We start from the raw sequence: 19784 nt of genomic DNA, 5'->3' as shown, positions 1-19784 counted from the left end.
CAACGCGAGCTTCCGCATCTGGAAAGAGACAAAGTTGACTAAGGCGCCGGTGAGATATATTATATCGAATCCGACATAAAACTTACACAATTGCAGAGTGACGACGCCACGCCCCCTCCGCCGCCTCCAGTTCACCGCCGTCGCTAGAGCCGCTCAGGCTCTCCGGGCCGCCCCGCCCCGCCCCGGGCGCCTCCGCGGCCACGTGGTCCGGCGTCCGCGCGCAGGCTCCCGGCGCCGGCGCTTCCGGGTTGGCGGCAGCGGCGGCGGCGCAGGGGCCTAGCCAGGGTGGCGCAGGGACCCCGGCGGCGGGTTCTGCGGAGCCGGGCGCCAGGGCGGGCCTGGCGCGAGTGCGCCCGCCAGGCCGCGGGGTGGGCCGTGCGCCCCGAGAGGTAGGTCCGCCCCGGGCCCGCCGACCGTGGGCGCGGCGTCCGCGGCGGTGTCGAGCGCTGCCCAGCCGTAGGCTCCCCTGTCCCGCCCGAGGGGGCCCGGGCCGGGAGTGGGGGCCCGGCTCTGCGGGCCCCGGGCTCCGGGGACTCGCCCGCTCGCCGCCTTGCGCGCTGTCTGGCGCCGGCCTGGGCGATCGTGCCACCCCTTCCAAAGCGAGGCCCGATGCGCGGCAGGTTATTGCTTAATTGCGGCCACCCTCAGATTCATTTCGCTCTTGTACATTTTCTTTGCCCCTTCTCTATGTTTTCACAGACCAAATGGTTAATAATGCGTGAAATCGAGACACGGTTGTTCCCATTCTGATCTGTGTGCAACTGCGGAAAGTTAGTGCTGAGGAAGGACTTTCCAGATGGCTGATTCCCATTCCTTCATTTTACAGAGGAGAAAACAGACCCTGAGAAGTACCATGGATGTTGGAAATTCATCCAGCTAGGTAATCAAGGGTGAGACTCGCAAACTAAGCTTTTAAGTCGACTTCTGAAACGTGGTAAATGGTAAAATGTAGTTAACAGTGTGAAGTGAGTCGTAGGTTCACTTGGGCAAGGATTAACCTGTTAGATGATGCTTCCTCCTTTTTAATCATTATTTTCTGATTTCAGGCTTCATGCTTCTAGGCCTCTTAAAGAAAATGGCAGAAACATCATCAGAGCTTTCTGGGCAGCTTGTTATACACTCAGACACGCACAGTGACACTGTTCTAGCCAGTTTTGAGGATCAGCGGAAGAAGGGCTTTCTCTGTGACATTACATTAATCGTGGAGAATGTGCACTTCCGGGCTCACAAAGCCTTACTTGCTGCCAGTAGTGAATACTTCTCAATGATGTTTGCTGAAGAGGGCGAGATCGGCCAGTCCATTTATATGCTGGAAGGCATGGTTGCCGACACATTTGGTATCCTGCTGGAGTTTATCTACACGGGTTGTCTCCAGGCCAGTGAGAAAAGTACAGAACAAATCCTGGCCACCGCTCAGTTCTTAAAGGTCTATGACCTGGTAAAGGCTTACGCAGATTTTCAAAATAATCATAGCTCCCCAAAGCCAACGACGTTGAACACTGCCGGCACTCCAGTGGTGGTGATTTCTAATAAGAAAAATGATCCCCCAAAACGGAAGCGGGGAAGACCGAGAAAAGTCAACAGTGTGCAGGAGGGGAAATCACAACTGGCTGTAGAGGAAGAAATACAGCTGAGAGTGAACAATTCAGTTCAAAATAGACATAACTTTGTGGTGCGCGAGGGAGACAGTGGCATGCTGAACGAACAGACTCCAGCAAAAGAAACGGAAGGCCCTGCACCTGCCTGTGAGCCAGGCAGAGGTCAGGAAATTCCAGCTGAAAAAGATGAGAACTGTGATCCCAAGACCCAGGATGGGCAGGATAGCCAGAGTCGGTACAGCAAGCGCAGGATTCGGAGGTCCGTCAAGCTGAAAGATTACAAACTTGTCGGGGACGAAGACGAGCAGAGTGCAGCCAAAAGGGTCTGTGGAAGGAGAAAGCGCCCGGGTGGCCCTGAGGCCTGTTGTAAGGACTGTGGCAAAGTGTTTAAGTACAGTCACTTCTTGGCAATCCACCAGAGGAGCCACACGGGTAATTCTACTTCTGCAGCGTCATGGAGCGTGCTCCGGAGTGATGATGATGATAGCTTTCATTCATTGTGCAGCTCATATGGGATGGGCATTATAGTAAGGCCTTTGTATCCATGTTACTGCATTTAGTTCTTACAACAGGCCTATGAGATAGGGAATGTTATCCCCATTGGGCAACAGATGAAGAGACCAAGTCCTAGAAATAATTTGCCCAGATCATCCATTTAGTGACAGAGCTGGGATTTGAACCCAGGTGGCCTGACTGCAGAACCCTGTTCTTTTTTGGGGTCATTGGTTCAAGGCTTTCATGCCCGGGTGTCAGACTCTAGCCAGACTTACTCTGCTTTCTGATTCATGAACATTCTTCATCTTGACTGTAGCTATGATTTTGCCCAGGTCTGTGGGGATAGCCATCTAGCTGTAAATGTCTTTTCCTTTCTGGTCCTTCTGGCCCAGCGCTGGCCATTAGACCTGTTTGTGAGGCCGGAAATGTTCTGTATCTGCACTGTCCAATATGGTGGTCACTAGTCACATGTGGTGAGTGTGACTGAGGAAGTGAATTTTGTATTTTAATTTAACTGGCACCATATTGGACAGTGCAGCCCTAGGCGGAAATCCCTTCCTCCTTTGAGCCCTCCCTTAGGTAACTCACTCTGCTTTGGGTTGGGTTGTAGTTACCAGTTATATACGCCTCAACCTAATTGTCAACTTAAGTATAGGGGCCGGTAGTAGTTAAGTGTCCTCTCATCCAGCAGATCTAGCCCTGTGGTTCTCAGCCTGACCACACAGTACAATCACCTAGGGGGCTTCTAAAACACCCAGTGACTGGGCACCAGCCCCAGAGCTCCTGATTTAATTGGGGCCTTGGTGTTTTTGAAAGATGGGTTGAAAACCTTGAATTCTGGTTCTTTAAAGTAGACACTTGGGAAATATTTCTTGAACTGTAAGAGAGGATAGTTTTTAGAGTTAAATAGTTCTATAACATTTGTTAAGGAAAACAGCATGTAGGATCTTCCCTTTTGCCCCCAGTATTCTGAAATTTTGCAGTGAATCACTTTAGCATGGGTCTGTTTTCATCCCATTTCAGTGGCTACCAGTAGATCCATACAGTTTGGAAACTCCCGCCTTTCAGTTCAGTGGCTATCTCCCGTCGGTTTTCTGTGCTCTCTTTTTCTGGACTCCCTGGAATTTGGATGTTGAACCTCCGGACCCACCCTCTAAAGTCCTTACCTCTTACTTCCCAACACTTTTGGCTCTATGTTCTGGGAAGTTTCCCCTTTATCTTTCAACTCTTAGAGTTTTATTTCCACTCTGACCGTTTTACTTCTGGGAGCCCTTTTTAATTCTCTAAATTCTTTTTTTTTTTTTTTTTTTTTAATTACTATCGTGAATCCTCTCTTTGGTTCGCAGTGTAGTATCTTCCCTCTGTAGTATCATCCCCCAGTCGCTTGTCAGTTTTTAACATTTTCTTCCCCTTGGGCAGCCTCTGTTTTCCACAAGTTGCTTTGTTTTCTCATCTGTTTTGGTATCTGTTTCAACTACTAGAAGGCCTTCCTTGAATGGTGGTTTTTTAAAAAATTACATTTAATCCCATGTTGGAATGGGTGACTCCTAGCTACTGGCCACCGTGTGGGTGCGGAGCGGGCCTGTAGACGGCAGCCTCCCTGGGGGTGGCGCAGCTGGACCCCACTCCCTCCCTGACGCCTGGAGGCGCTGGGCCTGGGTGCCAGTGTCTAGAGCGGAAGCAGGGGAGAAGGCTGGGCAGAGTCTCATCTCCCCAAATATAAACTTGGACTTGCTGTCCCTGGGGCAGTCCCACTCCACTGTGCCTGGAGACCCTCGTTCCAGAGACTGTTTGTTTTACCCTCTTCGGAGAACACCCCCCATCCTTTGTTGGGGAGCAGGCCAGTCTTCTGGCTACTTCGGCTTAGTCGAGGGGATCTCAGTGCCTTTGACATGGACTGTCATTTATCCCCCGTTTGTAGAGATAACAGGTGCCACCAAGTCCCCAGCATTGTGGAGGCTCCATCTTAGGTTGTATCTCAGCGCTCCTCGCTGCTGGCGTCTGCTTCGTCTGTTCCCGCTTGCCAGATTTTATTGCTGATGTGTTCTCTCCTGTTTTGGGCCTTTGGGATAGGTGCCTGTTGCGAAAAAAATCCCTTTATTGTCGTTTTAATTTAGGAGGAAACGGAGAGGTACCTGTTCTTGCTCACACCATGCCTCTGGGGCTCTCATTCCAGGGGAGCGACCTTTCAAATGTAATGAGTGCGGGAAAGGCTTTGCCCAGAAGCACTCCCTGCAGGTCCACACCCGGATGCACACAGGCGAGCGGCCCTACACCTGCACCGTGTGCAGCAAGGCTCTCACCACCAAGCACTCACTGCTGGAGCACATGAGCCTGCATTCAGGTAGCTGGGCTTGCACCGGAGGGCCACCTGCCACCGGCTTCCTGGGCGGGGCGCTCCCGGGGTCCAGATGGTCTTTTCTCAGCCTGGTGTCCTCTCCCGCGTGGTGTCTGCCTCTGCCAGACCGCAGTTCAGAGTCATGCACAGTGTTCTATCTTAAACTAAGGGCTTATAAAGCGGCTGCTGGGAGCTCAACGCACACACATTTTGTTTAACTCCCAGAGTTTAGAATTATTTTACTTTGGTGATTTTGGGGAAAACTTGGATTCTCCAGTTCTGCCCCAGTCCCCACCGCTCCCTACTGCCTTACATACCTTGGCACATTTATGGTACTGTGCTTTGACTCTGAGGGCATTTGGGTGTGTGGGCAAGTCACTTGTATCATTCATGGAAAATGAGGACCTGGGCCTGCCGTGTTATTGTTCTTTATAGTTTTTGCATGTTTTAGTGTCTTGTTTTTTATTTGGCAGGACAGAAGTCTTTCACCTGTGATCAGTGTGGAAAATATTTCAGCCAGAAAAGACAACTAAAGAGCCATTACCGAGTTCATACAGGTACAATAAAGTGAGGGAAAATTTGGATTGGTGGGGAGAGACACAAATACTAATTACTTCTGAAACAGGGTCATACTGTGGAAGATAACTAGTATTTAGGGAAGGAAACTTAGAAAGCAATCTAAATTAGATGTCTCTGTGTTATTCTCCACTACCTTGTGATTTATATTTAATTTTATACTACAGTTTTGGTGCCATACTCAGAAACCCTACAGAATTGGTATCTTTCAAAAGTGCCACTTGACTAAGAGGCTGCCAGTAGCTTGGTTATTAATGGTGCCTAGACAGAAATATCGCCACCTCCTAGCTGTCGGCCCAGGCTTTTTCCCCCCTAGCTTTTTCTCCCCTGCCAACTGATAAGACATAAACGGGTTGGGAGTGACGTTTGACATCAGTCAGCCACAGTCACACCAGCGCTTCCAGAGAAGAAGAAAATTACTTTTGGGGAGATTGAAGGGGTCCCAACTCTCCTGGGGAAGCAGTGAATTGAGATGCATAAGAAAATATTAACTGTTACCAACTGAATAAAAAAATGACTGTTGTTTTATTAAAGTACCATATTTAAAGTGATTATTTTTCAGGGGAGTGCTTTAACACAAATCACTGAAGAAGTGCAGGGGGAGCGCAAATACGCACTGACACTTTTTTTATTGTTGCGACAAGGCCACTCCTTACCGGAATGCAGCCACTGCCACCGCAAATTCATGGATGTGTCTCAGCTAAAGAAACATCTACGAACACACACAGGTAAAGCTGCCATCTCGTCCTCCCTTCCTGGCACACTTCACGTTCTCCAAGGACTGAGAATGAGTCCCCGCCTCCGGCTCCAGTGTATTACAAATTGGGTGGGAATTTTAGAAGACCGTCTAAAAGCCCGAGGCGGAAGGCTTGTCCGCGCCATTCTGTGGGGGATCCCATCTCTATGTCTTAGCAACGCAGAGACAGCTTACTGAGCGCTATTCTTGTATGAAAATTCATTGGAGGGGCGCCTGGGTGGCTCGGTTGAGCGTCTGACTCTTAATCTCAGCTCAGGTCTTGCTCTCAGGGTCGTGAGTTCAGGCCCCCGCATTGGGCCCCACGCTGGCCGTGGAGCCTACTTAAAAAAAAGAAAAGAAAAGAAAAAAAGAAAAATCATTTAATACCACAATATAGTACCAGTCTGAGTCTGGTTCTGTGTTGCACTCTTAGTGGACTTTAGTGCTGCAGATGACGGAGGTAACTTTTTCAGAAGAGAAATAAAAGGACGCAGACACAAAGGTAGCTCAGGCACGGAGGGTTCTCCCACTTCGCCGCCGGAACCAGTACTTACAACTGAAGCATCGCCACCTCCGGAAGAGTCAGCTTCAGGGACAAAGAGGAGGCAGGATCGATCAGGGCAGGTCAGCTTCCTTCCTTTAAGAACAGCAAAGTCAAAGTGTGGGTCTTTTAGACCTTTTGCTAAGGAGCACTTCAAAATGAACCTGTTAGATTTTCTAAGAAAAGCTTCCTCCTACAGTTTGGTTCTTTAATGATTCTGTTAAACTGTCTACTAAAATTATGTGTCAGATTGGTTTCTGCTGCTTTGGCCATTTTTTTTTTAAACACAAATTTTTCTCCTTAAAAGTAATTTGTTTTCTTAAAATAAGTGTCTCATAGGGTAGGAGTTCTATGAAAAGGATCTCTATACAATCTGTCTACAGACGTTATCATCAATAGGTTCCGTGACATTTAATTCACCCATCTAACACGTAGTCACAGAACCACTCCTGGGCCCCGGGCGCCGCTCTCTGTAGGCGTGGAGGCTCAGCGGTGTCAGAGCCTCTGCTGTGGAGGGGCTGCCGCTTGTCCGGGGAAGACAAAGAAAAAGTACATTGCATGATAGGTGGGGGTCAGTGCCGCGAAGAACTAAACACTGGGTAAGGGGACAGGATGTGGGAAGGGGAGCCGCCCTTTTACGTGGGGACTTGTCTGAGGAGGCCTCACTGATGAGGGGACACCTTGGACAGAGAGCTGAATGCCTGGGGAGCGAGACAGCCACTGTGGCTGCCCAGGAGAAGGGCATCCCATGCAGAGGGCACAGCAGGTGCAAAGCCCTGAGACACAAGAGCTTCCAACTTGCCAGAGAAATGCCCAGAGGCAGTTGTGACTGGGCCTGAGCCAGGGTGGAGGGCGTCGGAAGGCCCCGCGTGGGTGCAGAGCAGAGGCAATCGGAGTCTGCGTCACACGGGGCTTCTCAGCTGAGCTGCTGAGGCTTAGGCCTCAATCCCCGGAGAAGCTTTAAAAAAGAAAAAGCCTGGTCCCAACCCCAGAGGTTCTGACTGAATTGACCTGGGGTAGAGCCTCAGAACTGCCATGTGTAAAAATGTCCTCGGAGAGTCTGTTGTGGGCTTAGGTTTCAGAACGTTGGAGGCCACAGTGAAGACTGGATTTTGTTCTGAGTGAGAAGACTGTAATGAGAGCAGCGAGATGATATGACTTAGAATTTTAATAGGACCGTCCCGGCTTCCGGGGGCGGGGGGGGGGGGCGGCGAGCCAGGGGTGGCAAGAGCCCCTAGGCAGCTGTTGCGGTAATCGGGGGCTTGCACAGCGTGGTGGCCGTGGAAGTGGTCACGAGTGGCCCGGTCCAAATAGATTCTGAAGGACTGTGTGTTCCTGGAAAGAATTTCCGTGATTTCGAACATTTGCCACGACTCACCCAAGCTGGCACCAGTGTCCTCTGCCTTGCTGGAGCCTGGACAGATGTCTAGCTGAATTCTCCAGTAGAGGCTGTGAAAGGGAAGCCACCGGGCCATCCTCCACGTCACACTGCACACATCCCCGGCTGCTACCTAGTTAAGTGGGGGTTTGTTCTTTTCTTTTCTTTAAATTCATAGTTCCCTTGCCTGCATGAGGACCACTTAAATTTTATTTCCGGAGGACGTGACAGTCTGTCAGTCGTATGCACGGCATACAGACTAACGCTGAATAAACGGTTGTTGAAGCTTTATGAATTCCTAGTGGAGTCTGGAGTGGTCATGTTTTGCGTGGGCCGTAGTTTCCAGCCTGTGAAATTCATTCAGTCATCAGGGACTTCTGGAACAGTATGCCAGGCCTGAGTCCAGGCACAGGGGTACTAGGAGTGGACGAGCCCACAAAGTCTCCTCCTAAGAATGGGGGAGATGGATAATCAACAACTCATACAGTCTGTGAGGTGGGGCTAGCATTGTGGGAAACGGACTCGGAGAACAGGACTAAAGAGCGTTGGGGGTGGGGACAGTGCTTTCGGGGTGATGAGGCCTCTGTGCTGGGAAAGTGACGTTTGAGCAGAGACTTGAAGGCAGTACAGAGGGTGAGCACACCGGGAATCCCCTAGGCGAGCCGTGCTGGGGGAGGGGTGGTGGGTCCAGGAGCCCTGCACGGGGCCAGCTCAGGGTGGGGTGTCCAGTGACTCGCCACCGGCCCGGGAAGCTGAGCAGTGAGCAAAGGGAGAGGGCCTGGTGAGGTTAGAAAAGTTTAGGGCCAGGACTGAGGGTGGGCAGACAGATCTGTGATGCCTTGTAGGCCTAGGGCTTTGGTTTTCATCTCGGATGGGAACAGGGAGCCTCTGCATTGTTTGCAGCAGAAGCGGGAAATGATCGGACGGCCAGAGGGTCTCTGTGGTTGCTGCATGAATTGAGGACAACAGGGAAGCTGGAACCGAAGTGGGGAGACCCGTTCGGCTGCTGCAGAGAGACGGGGGTGGCCTGGACGGGGGGTGGCAGTGAAGGTGGTGGGAAGTGGTCAGACAGCTCTGGATACATTGCAGGGTAGACGTAAATGTGAACAATAGGTAAGTCACCCGAGTGCACCAGCGTCCCCAGGAAGGTCAGGTACGAGAGTTGTGAGTTGTCTCAGGGTGGACCGTACGGGAGTAAATGTGGTGTGTTCTCTTGTTCCCTGTGTATATCATGTTTTTAAGGGAAGGAACCATACTACACTTTGTATCCCCTGGGCACTAAGCACACAGTGCTTAGGTACACAGTAGGTGCTTGGTAAGGGCTTCGTTCATTCATGCTCATTAAGGTATTGCCTTTTTTTTTCTTGATATTGTGAAACTGTGGGGTGATTTTTGCTTACTGTTGGATGTATATTTCTAAACGCTGTCCCATTTTTAGGTGAGAAGCCATTTACTTGTGAAATCTGTGGCAAATCTTTCACGGCAAAGAGTTCTCTTCAGACCCACATCAGAATCCATAGGTAAAGTTTTACAGATAGTTTTCGTATATGGGAGTCCTCATTCAACCCTGGAGTTCAGTGGGGTGACATATGTTACTTATACAGTCCTTTCCCCCAAATTATTACACGGGTAGAATTTTCTGTGTAGTTTACTCTATTTTATCTTTTCAATAAAGCAGTTCGTCACTTAGGCAAAAATCAGGAAAACTGGTTCTGGCCAGCAAAAGTTTGCATTATTGATTTCATTTCTTGAATTTTTATTTTGGGCTGGAGGCTGATCCAAAGCTTAAATCTTCAGTTAAAAATAAATATTAAATTTAATGTTTTCTGAATAAATGTTTTTGTTCATACAACTCACAGATTTGATTCAGTAGTTCTTCTAAGACATGTAATTAAGGGTTACTCAACTTGGTTTTTTGTTTGTTTGTTTTTGAGAGGGAGAGAGGGAGCTGGGGGGCGAGGGGCAGAAAGAGAGAGAATCTTAAGCAGGCTCCACACTCAGCATGGAGCCCCACACAGGGCTCGATGTCACATCTCTGAGATCAGGACCTGAGCCGAAATCGAGAGTCAGAAGCTTAACCGACTGAGCCACCCAAGTGCCCCTACTCAAGTTTTCAATGTTGAAGTCAATCACATATACTTAAATTTGGCCACAAGAATCTAAAAGTTGGTAATGAAAATGAAAATAAAACAAAAAGGAACTTTATGTGTAATATATGAATATTTGCTTTCTTATCTAAAATACAGACTATAAAATCATAAAATGTTATCACATGTAGCCCAGCCCCCTCCACCACCCTCTCTCAAGAGAGCAGCCCCGCCTTATCTTTTTCCTTTAGGGTAGGAAACAGAAACCCCTGAATGTTGTGACTTGCTCTGACTCCTTAAGTCAGTAGAAGAACCCATGGCTTATGACTCCCAGTCGAGCTGATTTTCCTCTATTCTTGACTTCTCCCTAAATAATCAGGAAGTAATAAACAGAGCTGTTTTTAAAGTCAAATGTGTATCTTTATAGAGGAGAGAAGCCCTACTCCTGTGGCATATGTGGCAAATCCTTCTCGGACTCCAGCGCCAAGAGGAGACACTGCATCCTGCACACGGGCAAAAAGCCTTTCTCCTGCCCTGAGTGTAACTTACAGTTCGCTCGCCTGGACAACTTGAAGGCGCACTTGAGAATCCACAGCAAAGAGAAACCTGCGGCAGACGCCAGTGGCGCTCCCGGCAGTAGTAATACTGAGGAGGTCAGGAATATTCTCCAGCTGCAGCCCTACCAACTCTCTACATCCGGAGAGCAGGAAATTCAGCTTCTTGTCACCAACTCCGTACATAACATCAACTTCATGCCGGGCCCTAGCCAAGGACTCAGCATCGTCACGGCGGAGAGTGCCCAGCACGCGAGCGCAGACCAGGCCGCCAACCTCACGCTGCTCACGCAGCCGCCCGAACTGCAGAACTTCATCCTCTCGGCCCCGCAGGCGCAGGCAGAGCACATTCAGGGCCTCAGCGTGATGGAGAGCCAGATGGAGCCCCCGCAGGCCGAGCCCGTGCACGTGATCACCCTCTCCAAGGAAACCCTGGAACATCTGCACGCCCAGCAGGAGCAACCAGGGGAGCTCCACTTAGCAAGTGCTGCGGATCCGGGTCCACACCTGCCGCTGACAGCGGAGCCCGGCCCGCCCCCGCCCGCCCCCCACGCGCCCCCGCCAGCCCCGCCGAGCCAGGAGCAGAGCTGACCTGTACCCGTGTTTGATCCTGTTGGATCATTGATCTCTTCCCCAGCCGCCAGCTGCAGCCGTGCGCTGGAAGGCAGGCTTTCTGAACAGCTGGCGTTCAGAGCCTTGCAGAGATGTGAGAGCGGGTAGTCGTCCGGCTTTCCACCCGGGCCGCAGGGTGTGCGGTTCGTGTCTTGTCCTCATGTGCATTTAGCATTGAGTGTGGACGAGTGGTTTTCACTTTCCTCTACTACGGCTCTGAAAGTCTTGAATGTTCACGGCTACACGTTATGGTCTGGCTGACCTTTCCAGTTACATTTTTTAGAACAAAGGAAGTCTTATATTGGTTGAACTGGGGAGAATCGTAGGCAACACAGTTGCTTCCACAAGATAAGTCAGGGCTGAATGTGACAGATGACAACCTTGGAGGATCTGTCCTTCTGGTATCTTCTACGCCCCTACGACAGAGTCACTGTCAGCATTTAATCTCTGTGTGGTACAGTGGGCTCTTTGTGTCATATTTAAAGTAGAGTCAAAGACATAAACTAAAAGTCTATTTTAACTCCAAATGTATTTAATAAAGTCAAAAAAGTACAGGATTATTTTAAAAATTCTGAACTCAGCTTTTCTGAGAAACATGGATTTGCATATTTTTTTGGATTTACGTATTTTTTTAAAAGCAGGTTATTGAAAATTTAATTTTAAAGTCTAATTAAAGTGTGAAATTGGATCAAGACATTCAGCCCATAAATTCTGAATTTTTGTCACCAGTGATACTTGTTTGATGAAGTTAAGACTATCCCAGTTATCCTGGAATATAAAATTTTATTTGGTGTAATTTAAGTGTCAAATATACTCTACTGAATGCTAATTGATCCTGAAAATAATCTGTGTATTGTGTCTGATGACTTTCTGGAGGTGGGACCTTATAATCTATTTTTATTGCAAAGTAGGTTAAATCTCACAAAATGGACACCTCGTTTTAAAAAGTAAATATCTTCACCTAATCTTAAAAATAATTTGAACCTCAGAACCTTACTACCCTGTCTGTAACTGTGGTATGATTTTAAATAATTGTCAAAAGTTGAAATTACATGTGGCTTAGGTTTTCAAGCCCAGTGTACTTTACTGAATACTTTGACTGCTTTCTCTCCAGTCAACTGATAGAAGATTTTGGAGAGAAGAGGATGGGCACTAGTACATCCAAGTTAACATACTGCTGGTGAGAGTAGGGCTAACCCACCCCAAAATTAACAGGATCTTGGCATCAGTTACTTTCTCGCTTTAGACATCTTTGATTTCTACCTGAATCAAGGAGGTTTTTTGGAGGTTAAAGTAATAGAATTCTTCAGGTTTGAGAGAAGATGAAAGCATTTTTTTCACATACTTGCCAATCATATTTTATTATCTGTAAATCACAAAATTTCTAAAATGTGTATCTTAACATGTATCAGCCAAAGTAATGTTTAAATCAGGCCTGACTAGAACCAAGACACAATTTTTACAAAACCAGTTATGATCCAAATATTATTTCAGGTTCTTAGTCATTTAAACTAGTATCTACTTTAACCTTATTCTTAAAATATAGAGTTTTTACCAGCTTTTCAAAGCTTACTGGCCCACAGTTTCTCCAGGAGATTCACAGTATTAACATAAATGAATTTTTAACTACTCACTCTGGAGAGCTGGAGAATTATTCAGGAAATATGGTTATATAAGTCAGGTTTAACTAGCTGTATGACAGTCTACCTCTGCACTAGGAGAAACAGAATGTGGGCCACATGTGATTTTAAATTTTCTAGTAGCCACATTAAAAACAAAAAGATGAAATTAATTTGAATGAAATTATTTAATCCAACGTGCGCCAAATATCATTTCAACATGTAATCAATATAAAAACATACTAAGATATTTTATATTCTTTTTTTCATATTAAGTCTTCAAAGTCTGGTGTGTATTTTCCACTTAGTACACATTTAATTTGGATGCTAATGTTCTTTGGACATACTTGATCTGTATTTAGAGTTCATACAATTTACAGTTGAAAACCTAGATTCACATACAGTTGCAGACATACTTAATTATTTTTCAATAACTGAAACAATTATTGTTTTAAATTTATATTAAAATTAAAACCTGGGGCATCTGGTCAGCTCAGTTGGAAGAGCATGTGACTGTTGATCTCGGGGTCGTGAGTTCAAGCCCCACATTGGGCGTAGAGATTATTAAAAAAATATATACTGGGAAAAAAAAACCCCACCACTGGATGCTCAGTCACACCAACCATATTGCAAATTCTTGATAGCCACGTGTGTGGCTAGTGGGTTCTGTTGTCTATGACACAGGCTTACCTGTTTCTAACTTGAGAGCCAGTCTCAGCCATAAAAGTATCTTCTGGAAGAGTTCTGGTTTGTTTGACCAGATGTCAAAGGGAAAGGAGGAAATGAGAGCTTTATAAATCTAGCTTCTCTTTTGTGTCCCAAATACACATTCTGCCCTCTGAAATCCCAAATTCTAAAGTTCAGTGCCTCTGTATGCAAAGGAAATGTCATGTACAGAAAAATGTTTCTATTGTTTGAGAAATTGCCGGCTCAATGTTTCACAACTTATTTTGTACTAAACTTGTACAGTTTTTTTTTTTTTTAAGATTTTATTTATTTGACAGAGACACAGCGAGGGAGGGAACACAAGTAGAGGGAGAGGGACAAGCAGACTTCCCGCTGAGCACGGAGCCGGACGCGGGGCTCGATCCCAGGACCCTGGGATCATGACCTGAGCTGAAGGCAGATGCTTAACGACTGAGCCACCCAGGCGCCCCCTAAACTTGTATAGTTTTTTAAATTGTTTTAGCAAATGCAGAAATACAAAGTGTACTTCATAGGAAATAGAATATTATGCTTTGGGTTACTGAAATGCACCGTATCACTTTCAAAAATTAATCTTTGGTTGTCTCTCAGTAGAGGGCTAGCCTTGGGAAGACTCGAGCTCCTGCCATCAAAATAAGTTATTTATTCATGTGCTTGCATCTGCTGCTTTTTTTTTTTTTGTAAGTACTTAGCTAAGCACCATGGCCAACATGGGGCTTGAACTCATGACCCTGAGGTTGAGAGTCACATGCTCTACTGACTGAGCCAGCCAGGCACCCCTGCATCTGCTTTTTGAAACTCTCTCTACCTCTACTCTATTTTCTGCAGTTGGTTCCTGGTTTCTAAGTGTTGTGAGCAACCGGTTAAATAATGCTGAAGATTATAATGATATTCTCATTATAAATGCTTGGATAATAATGTCTGCCACTTACTGAGTCTGCTGTAGGGCAGGAGTGAAGCCAAGTGTGTTAGGTCTGTATCTTATCTTTGTGCTTCTCAGCTTGCTTCTGTGTCGTGGCGCACAAAGCAGGACTTACACGGCAGCCTGCAATTAGGGGACTCGAGGCACCTCTGGCCATGACTGGCATATTTGCTTGCTAGGGCTGCCATCACAGATAGTGGACTGGGTGGTTTAAGCAACAGAAATATATTTTCTCAATTCTGGAGGCTAAAAGTCCAAGATCAAGTTGTTGGCAGGGCTGGTTTCTTCTGAGGTCTTTTGGTTTCTCCTGAAAAGAGGTTTCTCCTGACCTCTTTTGCTCCCTGTGTCTTCACATGGTCTCCCCTCTGTGTGTTTTGTCCTAATCTTATAAGGACAGCAGTCGATATTGGATTAGGGTCCACCCTAATCCTAATGACCACATTTTCACTTAGTTACCTCTTTAAAGGCCCTATCTCCAAACAGTCACATCCTGAGGTACTAGGGTTTAGGAGGTCAATGTGAATTTGGTGGGGTACACAATTCCCATAACCGGCATCTGGAATGAGGAGAGAAGCTGTCTCAAAGGCAACTATAACCTGTCTGAAGCACAGTCTTATTTTACTTAATCTTCATGACTCTTCTATGGGGTAAGTAATGTGCCTATTTTGCAGATGAGAACACTGAGGCCCAAACAGATGAAGTTTCTTGCCCAAGGTCACACAGTAATTGGCAAAGCCAGACTGAAGGACGGGGCCAGCTGATCCCTCTATGCTGCTTCCACCAGACGGGCTTTCCATCACCAGTCTTTTGATACTTTAATCTGGATTTCTATTTACTATAATCTGTTTGATGTAACAGGACTTTTTTGACTAAAATTGAGAATCTGAAGCACCTGGCTGGTTTAGTCAGTAGGACATACAACTGATCTCAGGGTTCGTGGGTTCAAGCCCCATGCTGAGTATAGAGCTTACTTAAAAATTGATCTGTGTCTGACATTTTAGCACACAAACTTTTTACATAAAACAATAATTGTAAAAGGTACATAGTCTTTGTCCTACAGAAATGATAACTACCTTATTAATATTCATGTTAATACATTTTTTAAAGATTTTATTTATTTATTTGACAGCGAGAGAGGGAACACAAGCAAGGGGAGTGTGAGAGGGGGAAGCAGGCTTCGGGCCGAGCAGGGAGCCCAATGCGGGGCTCGATCCCAAGGGATCACGACCTGAGCCGAAGGCAGATGCTTAATGGCTGAGCCACCCAGGCGCTCCTCATGTTAGTATTTTGCTACTATTGATTTAAAGCTTAACAGAAATTTACCAATTGGATGAGTTACTGCTAACATGAAAATGTCTTAACATGAGCTTCTGTGAGCTTTTTTTTAAACTCCTGACAGGATATTTTATGTTTAGGGCAGACTTTTTTTTTTTTTTTTTTTTTAAGAGAGGGGAGCGAGAATGCAAGCGGGGGGGTCGGGGGGGCCGGCAGAATGAAAGAGAGAATCTTAAGCAGGCTCCACACCCAGCATGGAGCCTGATGTGGGGCTCAGTCCCACAACCCTGAGATCATGACCTGAACTAAAACCAAGAGTCAGACACAACCAACTGAGTCACCCAGACGCCCCTTGCTTGATTTTTGCTACCCTTATTTGTTAAGCATTGAGGTGAATTATTATCCTCACTTTTCAGACTAAAATAAGTCTAAATTCTTAAGAGTTGAAAGAAAACTCTTGGTCTTACTTTTGTAAACAGCAGGCTTGGAGGAATGACTCTGAAAAAATCCCCCCTGCCTTTTGTATACAACAGATGTCAAGGAATGACCTCTAAAAGAAGCAGGAATGTCACTGTGATAGTTTATCTAGCTTTCAAATTCTTTGCACATAATTAAGCAACAAACTTTTGTTGGCTGTAATATATATCTATATATAATATTGTATATATATTTTATACACACACACACTGTATATCTAAAATCATTGTCACCTAAAATGTACCACACTAGGAGAGCTTTTATTATTTTTTTTAAAGATTTTTTGTTTTTTTTTTAGAGAGAGAACACGTGAGAGCATGTGAGAGAGAGGAGGAGGGGCAAAGGACGAGGAAGGAGCAGACTCCCTGCTCAGCAGGAAGCCCAAGGAGGGACTGGATCCCAGGACCTTGGGATCATGACCTGGGCAGAAGGCAGACGTTTAACCGAGCCACCCAGGCGCCCTAGGAGAGCTTTTAAAGTAAAGTTCATTGAATCATATTTTCAACACAAAATGTAGGAACGTGAACACATTTAGGTAACATTAGCAAGACTTTGTAGCCTTTTTCTTTTTTTTCTTTTTTTTTTTTACGTGAGTCTGAAAAGTACTATATCCAATAAGACATGCGGAAGGAGGGAAAAATTCGAGCAGGGGTCAAGTCAGAGAACTAACCTCCTTGGTCTTACCGTACGGGTTTATTATTTATTTTGAATTTTAGTATCCATAGATTAGTATCTTAATATCCAGTAGATCATTTAAAATACGGATTTGAAGGTTTTCCAAAAGAATAGTTTGGCTTTCGGTTTTAGGTCACAGTATTTTTATCCTTGTTGAATGAAAAGTTAAACCGAAGCCTCCTTAGGCTAAATTGGAGTTAAAAACAAAACTCTACATTTTAAACATCTCCGTCTCAGAGACAATGCTAGTATGATTAAATGGCTTCTGGACAAATTTGCCTGTAATCTTAGCGTTTGAAGTATAAACGCGCTCATTAACAAAAACACGGCAAGTGTTTACATTGATCCTGATCCTGTGTGTGCTTTTCATCTCTGTCCCCTGTGCTACCTGGGAGTCTATGAAATCAGCATCTTTTCTCTCCTGGAGACACTACTGGAATAGAAAGCAGCATATAGAGGAATAAGTTTGCAGGAAGAGTAGAAAAGAATGAGGGACCCAAATCTGTGGTTCACTCAGTCTTGTCAGCTGAGAGAAAAAGCTAGAAGCCGTTCTTGATAGGGCCTCCTCTCCCCTGCCAGGCCCCACCCATCCTCACCTGCTGTCAGTTTCACCTCCGACTATTCGCAATCCATCCACCTCTCCCATCTCCACTGCTTCACCATCACACTCTGGCCTGGGCTCCTGCCGAGGCCTGACCCACCCTTGCTACCCCTCCTCCCCTCCCCTTTCTCCACTGGAAGGGGTGATCAATTTGGGCTCACCACTGTGCCTTTAGTGGCAAGCAGAGGGTCTTGTTAAATGAATGGATATTGTGTTATTAAGGCAAATACGATCATGTCTCTGCTTCAAATCCTCCTGCAGATTCCCACGGTATTCAGAATAAAATCCAAAACACAGCTTCCTCTTGGGCCCCTTCCCATTCTCACTTGCAGCCACACTGGTTTCCTTGCTGTTCCCCAAACACACTCAGCAATATCCGGCCTGAGGGCTGGAGGCAGGTGGTTTCTCAGGCTCAGAAGGTTTCGGCCCCTACTCTGTCGGATGAATGTCCGCTCACCTGTCACAATTCAGTGTATGTGTCACTTCCTCCGGGAGACCTTCCCTGACCATCTAACTGCAATCAAGCCACCCTGTCGTATCTGCTCACGGCACTCTACACTTTGGACTCAGCTCGTGACTATATTTACATCAGGAACTGTGTCTGCCTGGTCACACTGCAGCCATAGCTCCTGGCCCAGAACTGTGGGTGTGTAGTTTGACCTCACAGGCCTACAGGTGGAAGGCCATGTTGCAGGGTGGCTGAGACACGTCACCTGCAGTGCAAGGGATGGCATTGCGGGGACACAGAACACAGTGTGGGTCAGAGGAAAGGGATCCTGTCTTAATGGCTTGGGGTTTGGGCCTTCGAGTCTGCACATTAATTCTTAGAGTCACCAACATTGACATAGGATTTTAGAATTGAAATGGGCTGAGGAGGCTGAGTTATTAAACTGCCTCTATTTAGAAATGGTAAGGCTCAAGCATGCTGGGTGGTGACTTTTTCAAGGTCACACTAAGCTAGTGAAGCAAAGCTGGAATCCGACCAAACCTTCTGGATTATAGACCAGTAGAGTCCCACTGCTTTATGCTCCAGTGTGTATCTTTTATAGGCAGAGAGTGAACCTCGGAGTCAGCAGATTTTCAGCACTGAAGTCATTATTGTTCTGTGATCTTTTTTAAACACAGATTTTACCATTTATCACTCAGAGGGCCACATAATCCTGTTTGGCTGCAACAGCAAAGTCGTTGAGTCAAGGGCCAGATTCTGTTGGGCCTTTGCAAATACACTAAGTTGAGGCAGCCAGTTGTCTGCATCTGCTAATGAAAGGGAAATGCACGAGGTGATTCCAAAAGCCTGGTAACCCATTTATAGTGGACTTGAGAATACTTCTTACACTGTGTATTTAAATATGGGTGTGGCTGATTTGGGGCACATTTATTTCAAGCCAAATGACAAGTCACACTCAAGAGCTAGGAAGGGCCCTGGCTGGGAGGCTGCCCTAGTTTCCTGAGTGTGACCTGGCTGAGTTCCCTGCCTCTCCTGGCAGAGAACAGGCATTTCCCCTTGCCTCCCTTCCCCTGCCCGCTTCTCAGCTGGAGCTGGGAGCAGTAAGTGTTCAGGTCTTACCGGTCCCTAAGGGTTTCCAGGGGAAAGCAAAGTGAGAATACAGAGGAAGGGAGACCCATAGGCCACCCAGCTCTTTCTGGTCCCTGAATCTCAAGGAGAGGGACCCTTGCATTTATTTACTTTTTAAATTTTTTTGTTTTGTTAATGTTTCTCGTGTAACCGTGTCACTTCCTCTAAGCAAGAAACAGCTTCTTCTAATGCCGGCCTTTAATTTGTCACACTGGACCCACGCGGGTGTGGGGGAGTGCACACATCTGGGCCCCGTACTAGCTAGCTCTGCCGCTTGCTGTGTAGCCCGCTGCAAGTTACAGAACCTCTGTGACCCTCAGTTTCTCTTCCAGTAAACGGGACTGTTGCGATCACTGAAATTATGGTTATACTTATAGGAACTGCTCAATAAACGAGAATTGAGGTTTTATTAATTAGTTGAATGACTTTGGGTACCTTCACATCCAGCCATTTCCTTATCAAGAATTTGAGGAAGTTGATCCCAAAGGTCCCTCAAGCCCTTTTCAGTATTGACAGTTCTGTGGGTCCTCTCTCCAAAGCCTGCTTTAATCCCGGAGATCTAGCCTCTCTCCCACACACCACTATTTCCCCTTCGTAGTGGTCGAACCCCACCCTCACCCCCACTCCACCAAGACCCTCTTCCCCTCTCACTTCTCATGCCGCTGTGGAAGCTGCAGACAGCCACGTTCCAGGACTTTAATCCGCGCCCACTGCCCTCAGCCCGGGTCTAGGGGCAGACTTGTCGCGGGGGAGGCGGATCCCGAGCCTGGATCCATCGTGGGAGCCCGGGCCCGGCCGTGGATCATCTGGTAGGAGAGATGAAGAGAGCACCTACGGACCCGCCAGCTTCTGCAAACTTCTTGCCCAGCCCGAGCGCCCTATCCGCCGGGCGCTCGTTAGCGGCTCGCAGAGTTGGTACCGCGCAAGAGTGGATGGCCTCGCCAGCCCGGGACGCGCTAGCTCCGCAGACGCGGGCACCGGGATGGAGCAGGGGCCCCGGCGTGCTGTCGGGCTCCAAG

The 19784-nt window shown here is 47.0% G+C and overlaps 1 protein-coding gene across 3 annotated transcripts; it reads left to right on the top strand.

Moving 5' to 3' along the window:
* Positions 1-242: 242 nt before the first annotated feature.
* On the top strand, positions 243-19630 carry ZBTB24 (zinc finger and BTB domain containing 24). 3 transcript variants are annotated; one of them, XR_015726070.1, is made up of 9 exons: positions 243-389; positions 700-880; positions 1047-2030; positions 4270-4437; positions 4905-4988; positions 5652-5735; positions 9101-9182; positions 10177-14808; positions 19486-19630. XR_015726070.1 is itself a non-coding variant. In XM_087865376.1 (8 exons), the coding sequence occupies exons 3-8, from the start codon at positions 1052-1054 to the stop codon at positions 10892-10894; spliced, it is 2115 nt and encodes a 704-aa protein (XP_087721502.1). In that variant the 5' UTR covers positions 243-389; positions 827-880; positions 1047-1051; the 3' UTR covers positions 10895-15587. The 3 variants fall into 3 exon arrangements, 2 of the variants coding, with proteins under 2 accessions (XP_087721502.1, XP_045654409.2); XM_087865376.1 differs by lacking the exon at positions 19486-19630 and having other exon boundaries at positions 827-880; positions 10177-15587; XM_045798453.2 differs by lacking the exon at positions 19486-19630 and having other exon boundaries at positions 10177-15587.
* The last annotated feature ends 154 nt before the right edge of the window (positions 19631-19784 follow it).

This window comes from Ursus americanus, chromosome 11 (assembly GCF_024610735.1).
Source record: "Ursus americanus isolate L20-20 chromosome 11, mUrsAme1.1.p, whole genome shotgun sequence".
NCBI classification, from domain to species: Eukaryota; Metazoa; Chordata; class Mammalia; order Carnivora; family Ursidae; genus Ursus; species Ursus americanus.
The sequence above is the reverse complement of the archived record's forward strand: the minus strand, read 5'-3'. Positions and strand labels throughout refer to the sequence as shown.